The sequence below is a fragment of the Punica granatum genome, chromosome 4, assembly GCF_007655135.1.
Source record: "Punica granatum isolate Tunisia-2019 chromosome 4, ASM765513v2, whole genome shotgun sequence".
Lineage (NCBI taxonomy): Eukaryota > Viridiplantae > Streptophyta > Magnoliopsida > Myrtales > Lythraceae > Punica > Punica granatum.
The window spans coordinates 30,456,175-30,472,557 of NC_045130.1; the positions used below are offsets into that span (position 1 = coordinate 30,456,175).

The 16,383-nt window shown below is 35.9% G+C and overlaps 1 protein-coding gene across 1 annotated transcript; it reads right to left on the reverse strand.

Annotated features, from left to right (window-relative positions):
* Positions 1-3,557: 3,557 nt before the first annotated feature.
* On the reverse strand, positions 3,558-6,149 carry LOC116205398 (clathrin light chain 1-like). Its single transcript, XM_031537998.1, has 3 exons — positions 5,699-6,149; positions 4,349-4,502; positions 3,558-4,235 (listed from the first exon to the last, which is right to left on the reverse strand). The coding sequence occupies exons 1-3, from the start codon at positions 6,067-6,069 to the stop codon at positions 3,828-3,830; spliced, it is 933 nt and encodes a 310-aa protein (XP_031393858.1). The 5' UTR covers positions 6,070-6,149; the 3' UTR covers positions 3,558-3,827.
* Positions 6,150-16,383: the final 10,234 nt, after the last annotated feature.

The following is a 16,383-nucleotide window of genomic DNA, read 5'->3' on the forward strand; positions in this document are numbered from 1 at the left end:
TGTAAAAAAAAAGCCTAAGCTACAACGTAGTCCCAGCCTCTTAGGGGCCGGTTGAGAGAATCTTGAATATCACAGGGATAATGATAGTAGATCTTTCTGGAGTTCTCTTGGCGAATTTATCTACAACTTTAGGGTATTCGGGTGAGAAATGTGGACAGAATTGAGAGATCATATTAGACTCTTCACGATGTGAGGTTAGTAATGTGCTAGGATTGAGAGACATCTTTGAGTGCCGTAATCTCCGATTTATTATCTAGTGGATTCTCCTACTCTGCACCGTTGATGTTTTTCTCTTCCTCGGAGAATTTTACCACATATATTTGATGTTCGATCTAATTTTCTCTATTATCTCATCTAATGTTTTTGGCATCTTGTTACAATACCGGCCGCCGATCTACCTCCTTCCCCAACCGGTCCCCCAATCCCACCGAAAGCATAAAGAGAAAATTTAAAAAGAAAATAATTTTAGGTAGATGGAAGACCAATTTTTTGCTAAAGTGGTGGTAAAAATAATTCAAAAGAAAATGTAGTGGCAAAGGAAAAATTCGAGGGGTAAGTGATAATGAATTCTTTTTTTATGTTTTGGCCAAATACTCAGTTATTTTATAAATAAATCGATTTTTTTGTGAAAATTTGAAAGGAAATATAGAACAAATAACAATAATATTAACTTTAGTTCTTGTGAATTTTATTAAGAGGGAAAAAATGGGGTGAATTGTATTAAAACTACTTTGACTATTTTCACTGAAAGAACAATTTCATTCGACATTATTGTATCAAAGTATAACGAAACCTCAATTTGACTAGGCAATTGACCATGGAACGATATAGGCTTACCATGGCCGAAAGGTGACCAGCCTCAGCTTCATCTAAACCGGGGATGACAAGTTAAATTATCTAACAGAACCCACAATTTGGCCCGAATTAGAGCTGGCTTCACCATATTGTCTATGATATGGCTGTGTTGGGTCGAGTAACCAAGGACGAGGATTATCATCGGTATTATATAAGAAACTTTTGGGTGTCTTTCTCGAGATATTTAATTATTTGCAAAAGTTAACGTCGATCTCCAACATTTTCATAACTAGTGTGAAGTAAATTTGCCTATTACAATATGCAAAGTTAAATAAAACTTTGATAAGGAGCATTTCCTTTTTCTATAAGTAGCGTTTGCTCCTGCAAACATTTCAATGATTTAATGCAACTAATCTCTTCAACCGCTCAAAATTATGAAAAATGATTTTTCTATGTCTAGTGGTGTTGCTTTGTTTAGAGGCTTCCCATTTTCATGTGCATCAACGTTTTGAACATGTGCTATTGTTTGGTAGAAGTACCCTACATGCCCTTTTCTTTTCCTGAATTTTTGTGATGTTTCATATTGTTATAGTTTTCTATATAACTAGATGAAGAACACGCATTACGTAGAAATTTTTTATAAATAATAATACAATAATTATACAAAAGAGTAATTATTTTGTACAAAATATGATTATCGGTATTCTAATTAAACCCATCACGAAAATTTAAAGTGTCTCAAAATTTCTAACGAAATATAAAAGAAAAAGAGTTGGATCATCTCTTGTATCGGATCTTTTGCCACTTGAATTGAAGCAGGATTTGGGGAGCTCCGAACAAATAGTGAAGAAATAGAAGACATTGTAATTTGAGATTCAATAGATTGTTTCTTGTTAAAGAACTTGAACAATATAAAATACATATTTGTAGTCATCTGAACAGATATTTAAATTTAATAAAAGGAAATATAACATTTAAAATTTCATAATAATATATACATAATTGGAATATAAATATATGCATACACTATTATATATTTTTATTGTAATTCTTTCACTATTTATATGCGATTTAAAATTATTAAAACATATATCAAGTATAAAAATTTCCTATAATTAAATCCAAATAAGAAATTTGATATATTTCACTCAATATATTATTTATATAATTAAACTGACGATGTACTTATATATAATACAAACAAGATATAATGTATTACATATACAAAAGGAATCGATATACATATATACATATATATATATATTTTGATAAGTTACATATATATATATATATATATATTTATATGGATAAAGATCAAAAGGTTTAGATAACAAAATTAATATATATGCATTTCTATAATACGAACGGAATATATTGTTATATATGCAAAAGGAATCAATATATATAGATAATTTATATTAACGTATAACAACTCAACTCAAAACTTATGGAAAAAATTCTTTCAAAGGAAAATAATGAAAATAAATGTTAAGGAAGGGAAAATAAAATAAAAGTAAGTATTATAATTAAGAAGCCATTCTGGAAAAATTGGAAAAATAAAATTCCAATTAGTCATCCGCACATCCAAAAATTAACATCTTGCTTCAAAAGTCTCATGTACACAGAAGAATGAAAAGCAATTTTCATGAAACAAAATATCTCAAACTATGTAAATAATAAGAATGATCATCATAATGTATAAATGCTCAACTCAAAGTTTATAGAAAATCTTCAATGGAAAATAATGAAAAAGAAATGTTAAAGGCAAATAAATCAAAAGAGTGTTATAATGAAGAAGCCAATTTGGAATTGGATTAAAGATCCTATTGTAACAATCAAAGCTAATGTTATAGGATCAGTTTCAAATTTACCAAAAAACACTCATTCAACAAAAAAAAATTTGAAGGAGAGAATGCAAAAACTTACTCCCATGTAATTGTTTGTGAAAAAACCATAACAATTTTTCGGAAATAAAGATCAAATCCAAGAAAAGTAAGGATAACTCCTCTTCATTATGATATATGTACTTAGGATCTTATATATGATTATTGCAATAAAGAGATGACGACTTAAGGTATATTTTTATGTATTATAAGCAAAGAGATCATAATTGAGAATATATTGTTAACATAAAATGAAAGAGAATCATAAATAATCGTAAATATAACTACATGATTTATTTCCTAAACGACATATACTAATTACTAGCATATTTATTGAGACAAAGGAAATATATCTACAAATTTTCTTTTTAGAATTTGCCTTATACATGGGTACATGGATATATGCAGATATAAAATTTACATAATTAAACTGACAAAAATTTATTGAATATATAAATACCTTTATATTATAAAAAATATAAAAAATTTCTCACTAAATAAATGATAACGTGGCATCATGAGATAACTCCATTTTATAATTTTTGATGGGGCGACGACATGAAAATTCAGCTCGGAACCTTATTTTCATAAATAGATAGATAGATATAGATGTTTTGCAGCATCACAAATCACCACCTTTTTTACATAATTAAAGCAAACATTAACACCTCTTCCGCAATTAAAGTGCACAAGTAGATGCAATCATCTATCACAATCGCATCAGGTCTAAGTTCCAGTGTCACTGTCGGTTTTCATTTGAGCACATGGGAACAAGCAAGCCCAACCGAAAGCACGTTTATGACTCAATGAGCTGGATAGCTCAAACATAAAACCTTCCCCGAGTTCACTTAAGTTTAGTGGACAATTTATTTCAGCAAATGAAATTTCAAGCCTCAGGTAACTTTACTTAAAAAGAACCAGTAACAACAGCAGTGGATGAAAATATGAGCAAAGCAGTGTGAACTCAGATCAGAATCTCCTGATAAAAGGGTAAAAGAAACCATACAACATCATTACAAAAATTCATCAATAGACAAACAAGTGACCTGGAGAGGTACTATCAAAATATACGAGAAACAAATTCAGTAGGCGGCACTTAGTCGTAGAAGAGGGGAAAGAATAAAAGGAAGACCTCTTGAGGCAGCAGAATCAAGCATCCGTCGCCTCGGCGGGCTTCTCTGCAGGTTGCTCTGCGGCTACTGGGGCGTCCTCCTTTGTAGCATCTTTAGCAGGCTGCTCTGGGCCATTCGCCGCCTTCTCATTTTCCTTCCCATCCTTCTTGTCTTTTGCGTCCTTTGCAGGCACTGGAGGGGGAGGAATCATGTGCGGTGGAGGAGCATGCTTGATCTTCACGAGTATTTGCCTCATCCGAGAGAGGTCGGTGGGCTTTCCGGGCTTCGGTCCCTGTACAACTGTGATTCCAGGCTTCTTTTCCAGTTCCTTCTTGCTTCGCTTCTTGTCAATGTTGGGAACCTCATGCGGGATTAGCTCGCCTATTGCCTTCCAGTAATGCTTGTCCGCCTCTTTATGGAACTTTTCTTGATTGGCCACAAATAACTATACCACATCACAGAATCCATTTCTATAAGATGAATTACGTCTAACCAAGACACATAGGATGAAATGATAAAACGTTCAGAGAAACCAGCGAATGCTCTGAAAATGATTACCTTCTCTCTCTCCCTGTTGTTGGTTTTGTTGGATTCAACATTCAGCTTCCTTTTCTCATAGAATTCACGAATGTACACATCAGCCTCTTCTAGAATCTGAATTCTCAATTCCTTCTCCCTCTTCTCCTTCTCCTCGAGCAGAATTGCATTCTGACTGCAAAAGCAAACCATGTTTTGAAGAGAATGATATAGGAAAGGAGATTCAAGAAGGGTAGAACAGACAATCATATGGCAGGTAGGACATGATTTTCTGGGGCAAACAATTCAGTAAATTTACTTAAAGCTTCAGACATTTTCCCGAGTCATATGGATAGAAGGGGAGGATTAAATATGCAACCTTGCCATATCGAAATGTAAACCTAATTTTGATCCACATGAACAGAATCCGATGGTCATCATAAGATATCACTATCCTTGCCCTCCCCCAACCTAAATAATAGTTAGACATAAACTCATTATGTGGCACCAACCCCTTTAGAATGCAAACAACCTCATACTCAACTTGTTCGGCATATCATTATTAGACCAAAGGAAGAGCTACCAGCTATGATGCTGGTCAAGCTAGCATAAAAGCTACTGCAATTACGATATATCTACATCTATTAGGATAGATCATTTGGTTCGTATCATTATGGAATATAATTTCCTATATCAGACTATTCTTGACATCATGCAGTAGACAAAAGCTCGTGAAGTTATATTCTCATATAAAAAATTTGCCATAAATTTTCACCGTCACAACAGATTGCCATCTGGTCACTTGGGGGGAAGTGGGAGAGCTGGCTCAAGCAAATCCTAAGCAGACCCATTTTCAAAGAATTTATAATGACGACTATCAAGATGATTCCTTAACCAAAGTTAGGCTTGCCAACAAAGACTTGAATGATTTTCAAAAATATCACCACATCTATGACGGGAGGACCGCTCATTTTCAGAAATAATTCAGTATATTGCAATAAATCGGAGTTCACACCATTTTACTCAGTCAAATTCAACTCTGAAGCTATTACGAACAGCCAATCGAGATTTGTTATCGAAATGCTACTGTAATGGCAAAGAGACATCTAAGAGATCGACAGCTCTCACACCCGATTTCAAATGGCAATTCTTTTCCAGAGCATTAAGTCCCTGAAGTAATCCTATTCTATATCTTAGGATTGATCCAAATCTTCAGAAATCAAGCACTATGAGCGATTAATGATGCAATCCCACCCTAACGCACTTCAATTGTGAGCTAAGCTTCACCAGACCAGTAGATCTAAGGGTTTTACTTCTAACAGGCGCCAGATCTAATCAAAATAAAGCGAAAGAGAGGAAATTCAACCAAATCAAGCAGCTCAAAACCCTTACCGACGCCACTCGCGCAGCGCAGCTCCTTCCTCCGGCTCCATCTCGCTCGGCGGAGGGAGCACCGGCCCGTCCGTCGTGAAAACCCCATCGCTTTCGAAGACGCTTCCGCTCCCATTTCCATTGTACAGGGCCTGAGAGTAACCAGAGCTCGGATCTTCGAAACCGAAGACCTCCGGCGAGGCGGCTACGTGGTCCACCGCCACATCGCCGTCAGCGGGAAATCCACCGGCGGAATTGCTGTAATCTTCACCGCCGGCGGTGAATCCGGTGTAGCCCCCGTAGCCGGAGAAGTTGTCGTCCTCACCGAAGGAACGGTGCGGAGCGGCGTTCCCCTCCTCGCCGTCAACGCTGTACGTATCGAACGAAGACATTTCCCCAAAGCTGTGCAACAGATCAGTCGGAATCTCTTCAAATCGCTCTTACGGTCGATCGCAAAGCGAGAAGGCGAGCTAGATGGTGAGCCTATTAATAAGAATTCCCTTCGGAGCTAAAACGATGTCGTCTCAGCGGAAGGACGTACCCGTACATCATGTCCTAAATATCACGATTCTTTCTTTTCTTTTTTTCCCCTTTTGAAAAGTTGCACAAATTTATTAGACTATCTTCAGTCACGGTCTTTAATTCGAATGTCTAAAGTAGGATCGTCACCATTACATAATCGCCATATCATTGAGAGACGCATTCAACAAAAAGAGACGGTCAAGATCTTAACCATTATCCCTATTTTTGAATATCTTCATTATGCCCACATACATATTTATATATATATAAACCAAATTACCCTCAACAGTCAAATTTATTAAAATAAAAATAAAAATAAGTTAAGGAAGTCCCAGCGGGGGTGTCCCTGCTGGAGACCCCACATGGCGTCTCTCCGGCCGAGAGAAACCCTTTTAGGGGTAGTCTTATAAAGTTTAAATAAAGTAACAATTCAGTACAAAATGAAAACTACAACATTCACATACAAAACATACTAATTTTACCACGAGTATATTATGCAAAAAGGACGACATATAGCATATATAATGAAATTCAAAAAACTAAGCAAACAGAATATGAGATCGAAGAATAGTGTCCGTGAGAGATACCTCGTTGGAGAAATTAGTCTCTGAATGATGTTAAGTGTACAAATTAGTCTAGCAGCTTGAAACATTTGTACAAATTAGTCATTCCATCCATAATCCTAGCAGAAAAATGATGACATGAAAAATTATCTGCTTATTTGGCTCGTTAAAAGCCACGTTGGCTATAAGAATTCTAAAAACAACATCATTTTTTGAATCTCAATTTCTTTTAAAATAAAAAAATGCACTTTTTTCTTTCAGAAATGACGCTAAGGCTGATCTATCCCCCTTCTCCCCACTAAGGAGGAGTAGGGCAGATCGGATGCCCCCCCAGCCAGAGGGGCCCCCGATCTGCCTCACCACCCATTCTCTCTCTCTACTAGTTACAAAGAGAGAGTGAGAAGGGGCAAGATATGCCCCTTTCCCTCTCTATCTCTCCCTTGGTTGAACCAGAAAGAAAGGAGAGGGGAGGTTTTTGGTCAGGGTGCCTCCAATCTACCCCGTCTCTTCCTCTCTCTCTACAACAAGTAGTGAAAGGAGGCGGGGGGCCAAATCTACTCCCTTCCCCTCTCTATCTTCTGGTTAGAAGAGAGAGAGGGGAGGGAGGCGGGAGGCAGATTTGAAGTCCTTCGATCGATAACCTCACTAGTGGAGAGGTCTTTGGAAAGAGGCCCCCCATCTGTCCCCCGGCCACACTCCCCCTCTCCCTTTCTCTCTTTTGGTGAGTAAAGGCCCCCCCTTTCAGTAACCTTCCCTAGAGATAATTTGCCAGTCAGATGACTCCAGAGCTGCCCCCTCCCCATTTCTTTACAACCAGTGGAGAGAGAGAGGGGTGCGACAGAATGAAGTCCCCCCCCCCCTTGACCAGAGACCTCCGAGTGAGGTTGCCTGTCGAGGGAGCCTCTGATCTTTCCCCTTCAGTCTCAATTCAAAAAAAAAAGAGAAGTTTTTTTTTAATTTTAAAAAATTGAGATCCAAAATCGACGTCGTCTTTGGAATCTTTAAAGCCAGGGTGGAAGCGGCGAAATAAGTAGATGATTTGCCGTGTCATCATTTTCCGTCAAGGACTAGTTGAAAATATGGACGAAAAGATTAATTTGTACAAAAGTTTTAAATGGCGAGACTAATTTGTATACTTTACGTTTTTCAAGGACTAATTTCTCTACCGATGTATCTTTTAGGGACCAAATTGTGAATTTAGTTGTTACAAAGACCATGCTCAAAGGAAATTGAATATTGACTTTCACTCTACAAGATGCTCGAAGCTTGGAATAATTAGGGATGGTGATTATTTGGTCTTGGACTTCCATGTGGTTTGGGGGATGTATGGGCCTTCTTATATTACTATCATGACCTATGAATGAAGATCGACTTCTACGCTCTGTTTAGTTTTACAATCATGTTTTTAAAATTTTAACTCTAAGTTTAACTCTACTCACTACACAATAAAAATCAACAACAGAATTATTATTTTCTCATTTTCTTCAATTTTTTAATCATTCAATTTAATTTTTAATATTAAATTCTCTCAACAATCTATTACTTTTTTTACAATTCAATAACACAATCATTACTTTTTCTCAACTATTCATTACTTTTTTACACTTTTTCTCATAATTCAATAACCCAATTAAAATCAAAACTCAACTCTACTTAACACTAAAACCAAATATACCACTAGTATCTTCAATTAGTCAATGTTTAATTTTATTTGGAAGCAGTTGGACGACGACCGTATTGAATGAAGCAGTAACTTAAAAAGAAGCACTCTCGTATAGTCAAGAAAATTATCGAATGTGCTTTCTAGATGCTTGTGTTAACGAAAGATAGGGAGACATAAAGTTCTCGATGATCCTCTCCCATCCTGGTTTGTTTGTTAAACTTCAAGGCGTGTTTGAGCATTATTATTATGACTACCTTCCTCAAGTTCTAGGAATTCATTCTTTGCCACCTCCAAACTTCGAGGCCATTACTGTTCAAGACATCATCTTAAAGCCTTCCCATCTAACTATTGCCATCAAGCCATAAATATCTTAATTGGATATTAAATTATTAATTGTGAGACCATTTTTTGCATACCCTATATTGTATTTTTGTGTTTATCACACAACGCTGAAGCCCCTTATGTAGGACTTCAACACCGATGTTAGGACCATGGTGATCATATCATTAAGATCTTAAAATGTTCATAGTTGAGCAGCAGATCAGTGATGCTAGTAAGACTAGCACGCTAGTTATGCGTTCCATTATAAAATGCAATTAATCTTGCAATTAATTACACTAATTAAAATGGAGTGCAGGTACTCATGAGAGAATGACTTCACGGAATTGACTCGCTCGAGGAACGCTTAAAGAAATACTTCAACTCCGGTAAGATACCTAAAAAGTTGCAACGTGTACTTTGATATTTGATTATTTCAGAAGACGCTATTGAAATATTCCGTGAATGATCTTCGAGTGCAAATATTATGAACATGCCTAGGGTAATCACTGCAAGGTATACGTTGGTATTTGATTCTTTCAGAAGTCATTCTGAAAGATCAGAATAATGCTTTGGTGAAAGATCAGAATGCCTTTAATTTTAGCATTCTCAAAAATTCAACTGTTAAGATGGGTTGCTGCTTTGCTGCTTGTTCATCTTCGAGGCAAGGAAGGGCGAGGAATTTTGTTTAGCGTGGACGACAGATCTATATACGTATATTACACTACTTTACTAATTAATATAGGATTGAATATTATTTGTAAATGCTTCGGTAAATAATTCTTTTAATCCTTACTTTAGAAATCGTAAATATATATTTTTCAATTCAACTTTCATATTAATTTTTCTATTCTACCAATCAATTATTTTTTACAACAAAATAATATGAAAAATAAAATTCAAAGCTCATTCATTTGCATAACTCTCTCACCTGAGCCACCTCACACCTCTCTCTCATGCCATCATCATGCAATAGTCTTTTTTTTCTTTTTTCTTTTTTTCTGTTTATTCGTGTTCTTCCTTTCAACCTCTCTCAGGCCACCATGAGAGAGTGAACAGAAACAACAACCCTTATCAGGCCATACTTTTCGGCCGCAACATGGTATTTTTTCTTCCCTTCTCCTTCCCCGCAAAGCCACTCCATTAATAAGCTATGGCAAGAAAATAAATTACAAGTATATATACTTCAATATTAAGCCCATGGACTTCTTTGTAATTGAAATATATATATATATATATATATATATTCCAAATACACGGAGATGATTTTCTCGGTATCCTCCCTTTGATTGAATATATATACATATTGAAAGGTTACCTTAATAATGGTCACCATAAGCAACAAGAAAATATATACAATACGTACATATGCATTAGGTAGGCAACAACATTCACACTTTTAGAAAGATTGTAACATATGAAATTTATGAGGAGGAACGGGCATCACTTAGTGTCAAGTATGAGAACATAGTCTTGCAGAAAATTAGGAACCGTTTTACATAAATATAGATTATTAAAATGATCTCTTGCGATGAGATGTGATGAGAGACTTCCACTTGTGCGAGGAGAGCACACCCTGCAATTATTTTTCAATATATCCTTAACACATAATTATCCCGATTTTTTGGATATATTAGTCATTAGTCAATGTGTACACAGAGTTTTGAAAAATCAAATCATGAAATTCCATTGATTTATCCTCTTTAATTTTTCGAATATTTCCGCCCCTTCTTCCTCTTTCTATCGTAATTGTTTTGGATTCCCGAAAATCCAAATTTCTCATTGAGAAACCGCAAGCCTGCATGCATGCACAAATATTAAAGAGATCAATCTAAAATATTAGCATTTGTTAATTTTTCTCTTTTCTCTTTTCTCTCTCAATATCACCCCTGCGACGACACACCTCCAAACTATCTGTATCATGCAATCTTATGAATATTAGAGAAAATATGTACCTTGTAAATATGTTTTCCCTGCTTTCAATTCTCCATTGTTCATGGAGAAAAATATTCCGTGACTATTACATAGTCACGTGACTGTGTAAAACTTAACTAACAACCAACGTGTGTAAAAAGAGTTATAATTGAGAAAGTTTCCCTATTCACATTCACACGTATCGGTTATTGATTGATTTTGACACAGACATACATGTAACTTGTATAATACTCACTGAATCTTTTCTCAGTTTGAAGTATACATATAAAATATATCTGACAACTCTTCCATCCGCCATGTGTATATTATATTTTATAGCTATTCCGCACTTTATTGGTGCTTATTCTCTCTAGAAGCAGAACATGAGAACTCAGCTCAGTTGGCTCAAAATCTTTTCTTAACATCGCAGTTGCTTCGGATAGTTTCTTGTACCATAAAATGAGACAAACTCGACTTTATATGTGAGTTGGCCTTTTTTTTTTTTGCTGTATTAACCAAAGGAGCATGGGTAGGGGCAACATTTTTTAATTATTTTTTTGGTGTTTCATTAGCAATCTGTAATTTTCGGGCTCTAAAATCTATGTTTGTGTTAGGTTATTATATTATATTAATCAATCATACTGCGAAGGATATAGTACATGCCTTCTTATCAAGTAAAATGTATAACAATGTAAACTACTCATAGACCACGCTATTTCCATTAGTTGATCATTGACCTTTCAGTTTTTTATTCAATATTTTTTCTTTGCTATCAAGTAAATTAGTAGCAAATGATTGGTTGAAGCATGAAATATCATGCATATTGAATTTTCATTTATACTCATAGAAGTCTAGAATCTTCTGTAATTATGCGTATAAATACTACATTATATAGTTATAGACAGTTTATTTATCATCTTGGTAGTTTCCTTATTTTCTAGGCATAGTCTTCCTATATGGACATACAATCAAGGTAATACAATTTGACTACTCGTCCAAACCCTATTATGTGCTTTTCTAGATGGTATTAGAGCCACCGATCTAGTGGCCTAGCTAATAATTCTCAACACCGGCTGAATTATTCAGCCGATTCTTATTGTTCATCATGTCTACGGACGACAATCTGCCTCCAGCTAACGTCCCCACAGGCGGGACTGCTTCGGTCTCAAGCTCGACCTCAGCTGTGATTTTGGCCTCTCCTTATTATATGACACCCTCGGCGTCCAGCTAATTACGTGCAAACTGAACGGAGACAACTACCTTACTTGGTCGAAGCTTATGTACACGGCTCTTTGCACGAAGAATAAGGTTTGCTTCATCGATGGGAGTCTTCCCCGAACCAGCCGATCAAAGAGAAGGCTCATCAATTTTTGATCGGGCTTAACTCGGAGTTTTCAACCGTGCGCTCCAACATCCTCAGCAGGGAGCCTTTCCCGTCTCTCAACCAAGCCTTCTCTATGGTTCTCCATGATGAACGTCAGAAAATCGCTGCGAGATCGTTCGAATCAACTCCAAAACTTTCAGCTTATGCAGCGAAAGGGGGAGTAACCAAGCAACCCACTCAATCAAATGGTGGGGGTCGGCCTCATTGTGATCATTGCGGAAAGCCGAGACACACTCGAGATACATGCTTCAAACTCCATGGGAGGCCACCTTCATCGAACAATAAGCAGCAGAAGCAGCGGACCAATGGCTGGAACCAGCGACAGAATGGAAGCTGGGATTCAGCCTAAATCAGGTGGGCAGAATAGGCAGGGCTGGAAGTGTCAGTTCAACAACTAGCCCAACAGAAACAGCAGCCCACAAATCAATCGTGGGAGACAACAGGCCTATGCGGCCCAAGGAGCATCTGGGTCCACGGTGAGCCAGCCAGAGATACATACTACTTCGCTCCCTTTTTTTCTTATGCTCAGATCTAACGTCTGATTTCTATAGCCGGACCTAATGAGGATGATTATTCTCAAGCTGGTAACAAATTTAATTTTACAATTTGTGCTAGCAATTGGATAGTTGATACCGGTGCATCCAGACATATGACAGGCTATTCGGATTTCATGACTGAGATGATGCCTATTAATGGATCCCCGGTTTACATTCCAAATGGTCGAACTCGGGCAACACATTTCGGGAAAGTAAACGTTGGAGGCTTTTACTTTATCCAACCTTGATTCTCGATTTTAATTGTAATTTGATCTCGGTCTCACAATTATCTAAGCAATTGAATTATTGAGTAAGTTTTGAAGCTGATTTGTGGGTGATTCAGGACCGCACCACGAGGAAGATGATTGGAATAGATGAATTGTGTTTTGGGGGTGTCCATCATTTGAAGTGCGTGGCACCAGCTGATTTTGTTTATCAAGCTACGAAATTGAAGAGTGACGATTTGTGGCATCGTAGACTTGGGCATCCATCACATCAAGTCCCATTTCGAGGCTTACCCGGTGGTCTTACCAATAAACACTGTGAGAAATGCCAAGCTGACTCGTTCTATTTTTCCAGTCATTTTGAAGAAAGCAGAGTCACTGTTTCAATTGGTGCATTGTGACAGTTAGGGTCCTTACAAAATAAATTCTAATTCCGATGCACATTATTTTCTTACCGTCCTTGTTGACTTCATTAGAGGTCTATGGATTTATTTATTGCGAGAGAAATCTGAGACCAAGCGACACTTAATCGGGTTCTGTAACCTTGTTCAGAATCAATTTGATCAGTCGGTGAAAATTATTCGGAGCGATAATGGTTCGGAATTCATCTCACAAGAGGTGCAAGAGTTTTTTTTTCACAATGAGGAATAATTCATCAATCCTCGTGTGCGGATCCGCCCCAGTAGAAAGGACGCGTTGAAAGAAAACACTGGCATATACTGAACGTGACCCATGCTCTTTTATTCCATGCGTCATTACCAATTAAATCTTGGGGCGAATGCATTCTCACTGTGGCACATTTAATAAATTTGACGCCAACACCGGCTCTTGCACGCAAAACTCCATATGAGATGATCTTTAATGAAGCACCGGACTAACCAAAATTTTCTCGTGACGGGATTTTCCTTGCAGTTCCGGTTTACGTGGACGATCTAATTGTTGTTGGGAACTCGCCTGCTCACTCTGTTACCTTTAAGAGATATCTCAGTACGTGCTTTCGTATAAAGGATTTGGGTCCACTTTATTATTTTCTTGGTATTGAGATATCTCGACTGGATTCTGGCTTATTTCTCTCTCAATGCAAGTATGCTCTTGACATACTAACCGAGTGTGGCATGCTTGGTTCACGCCCTGCTTACTTTCTGATGGAGCAGCAGCAAAAACTTTCGTCTGATTATAGCACTCCATTTTCTAATCTAGCACAATATCGACGTCTAATTGGTAGACTCATATAACTTACTATCATTTGTCCAGAGCTCAGTTGCCCGGTGCATATACTATCTTAGTTCATGCAGGATCCACGAGAGGACCATTAGGAGGCAACTTTACTGGTACTTTGATATATCAAGCAGTCTCATGGGCAAGGCATCTTTCTTCGACTGGATTCACTAGAGCTCTCTGCATTTTGTGACTCTGACTGGGCCAGTTGTCCCATGACACGACGCTCAGTTAAAGGTTACTTTATTACACTTGGCAGCAGTCCCATATCTTGGAAGATGAAGAAACAAACGGCTGTATCTCATTCTTCTACAGAGACTAAATATAAGGCAATGGTCGTTGCGGTTAGCGAGATAATTTGGTTAAGCAGATTATTGTCCTCTCTCGGCATAGCCTCTTCCCTGCCTACTAAGTTATACTGTGATAATCAGGCAACATTTCACATTGTTGCAAATCCGGTTTTTCATCAGCGCACTAAACATATCGAGATAGATTGTCACTTTATTAGAGATCATATTCGGTCAAATGTTATTGAGACCGCTCATATTTCCACGAAGCATCAACTCGATGACATTTTCACCAAGGCGCTTGGTCGGGATCAGTTCACATTTCTTCTCTGCAAGTTGGGCGTTTGAAATCCTCACGCTCCAACTTGAGGGGAGTATAGAGGTCTAGAATCCTCTGTAATTATGTGTATAATACTACATTAGGTAATCGTAGATAGTTTCTTTATCATCTTGATAATTTCCTTATTTTCTAGGCAGTCTTCCGTACATACAATCCAGGTAATACAATTTGACTATTCGTCCAAACCCTATTGTGTGCTTTTCTAGAATACTTTCTTACATGTTGAATTATGCACATTCCTATTATATTAGAAATTGCAGGTCTATAATATTACAACGTCCCTTGATATATAAATTGGTCCTCGTTAGATTTCTAATTAATTAATTAAAATTGTACTAAAATAAAACATGTATATCTAATATTAGAAAAAAATTTATACCCACTGTCTTTCAAATCCCTTTCATAAACTCAATTTAGAAAATATTATCTTTAAAAAGAAAGCCCCCACAACTTGCAGGCGACAAGATTAATTTTAAAAATATTCTCAATAATCTTGCATATGCCACGCTCTCCATCAGAAATGATTAATTTGTAAATGTAATTTGCGAAACATAAAGTAATAGTACTACAAGCCATCATTTTTATTATACTTCTAAATTATATACTCCACAAAATAATGAATTAAAATATAAGATATAAAAGCATACTAGTTAGTATGGCAAACAAGAGCTGTGTTTATATAATTTGTTAATCTTCACAGGAAAAAGTAAAGATTATATTAATTTTGTTGACAGTTGCTCATGAAATTAACCTAATCAATTAACTGCATAAAAGTTTCAAATCAATTATAATATATAAAAAGTCAGCAAGTAAAAACGCGGTAGTGCCATAAAAGCCAAATCAGAAACCCTCAACTTCATGTCAATTGACTTTTCAATTATGATTCAATAAACCATGAAATACATTTCATTATGTTATATTCAACGTATTATAGATATTTATCTATATCCTTTGTATGTAATAATATATAATAAAAGAATATTTTGAAAAATTAAAAGTTTTCTCAATAATTGAAAAGGTTTCTCGATATATGTGATATGTCTAAATTCAATGCGCTAAATATCCTATAAATAGGAGATATGAAAGTTCATTTTATATGTCTTCTTTCTATTGATCGCTATAGTTTCTCTATACTATGTTTAGACTCACGCATTGCGCGAGTGTGGAAAAAAATTAATAAAATTGAGCTTATTCGACTTTTATGGAGAAATATTTTAGTTTATTTAGATATCCTTTCTTCAGATTTCTTATAATATTTAAATTTTATGGAGAAATATTTTAGTTTATTCAACTTTTTTTGGAAATTTTTTTAAAATTTTTCAAGAAATATTTTGGCTTATTTGATTTTAGAATAAAAATTTTACTCTACCCAACTTAACTCTATTATTCCACAAATTTAACGTTACAATCATTACTGTTTTGTCTTTTTTTTTTCTTTTAATAATAATATCTCACTCATATTTTTTCTAACCATTTATATAATCAATTTTTTAATAATAAATTTCTTATATACTTTACATCTATATATACATACATATATATATTCTCACACATCCATATTTTTTTTAACATTTGTAATAATTATTTTTTGTTTTTTCTTATTCTCCAAAATTGAGTTGAGTTGAGTTAAAATCTCAACTCAAAAACTAAACACACCATTAATATCTATTCAAAAGTCTAGAAGTTTGTTTCATTTTTCAATATAATAAGTAATTACAATAATTATGGTCGAGTAGC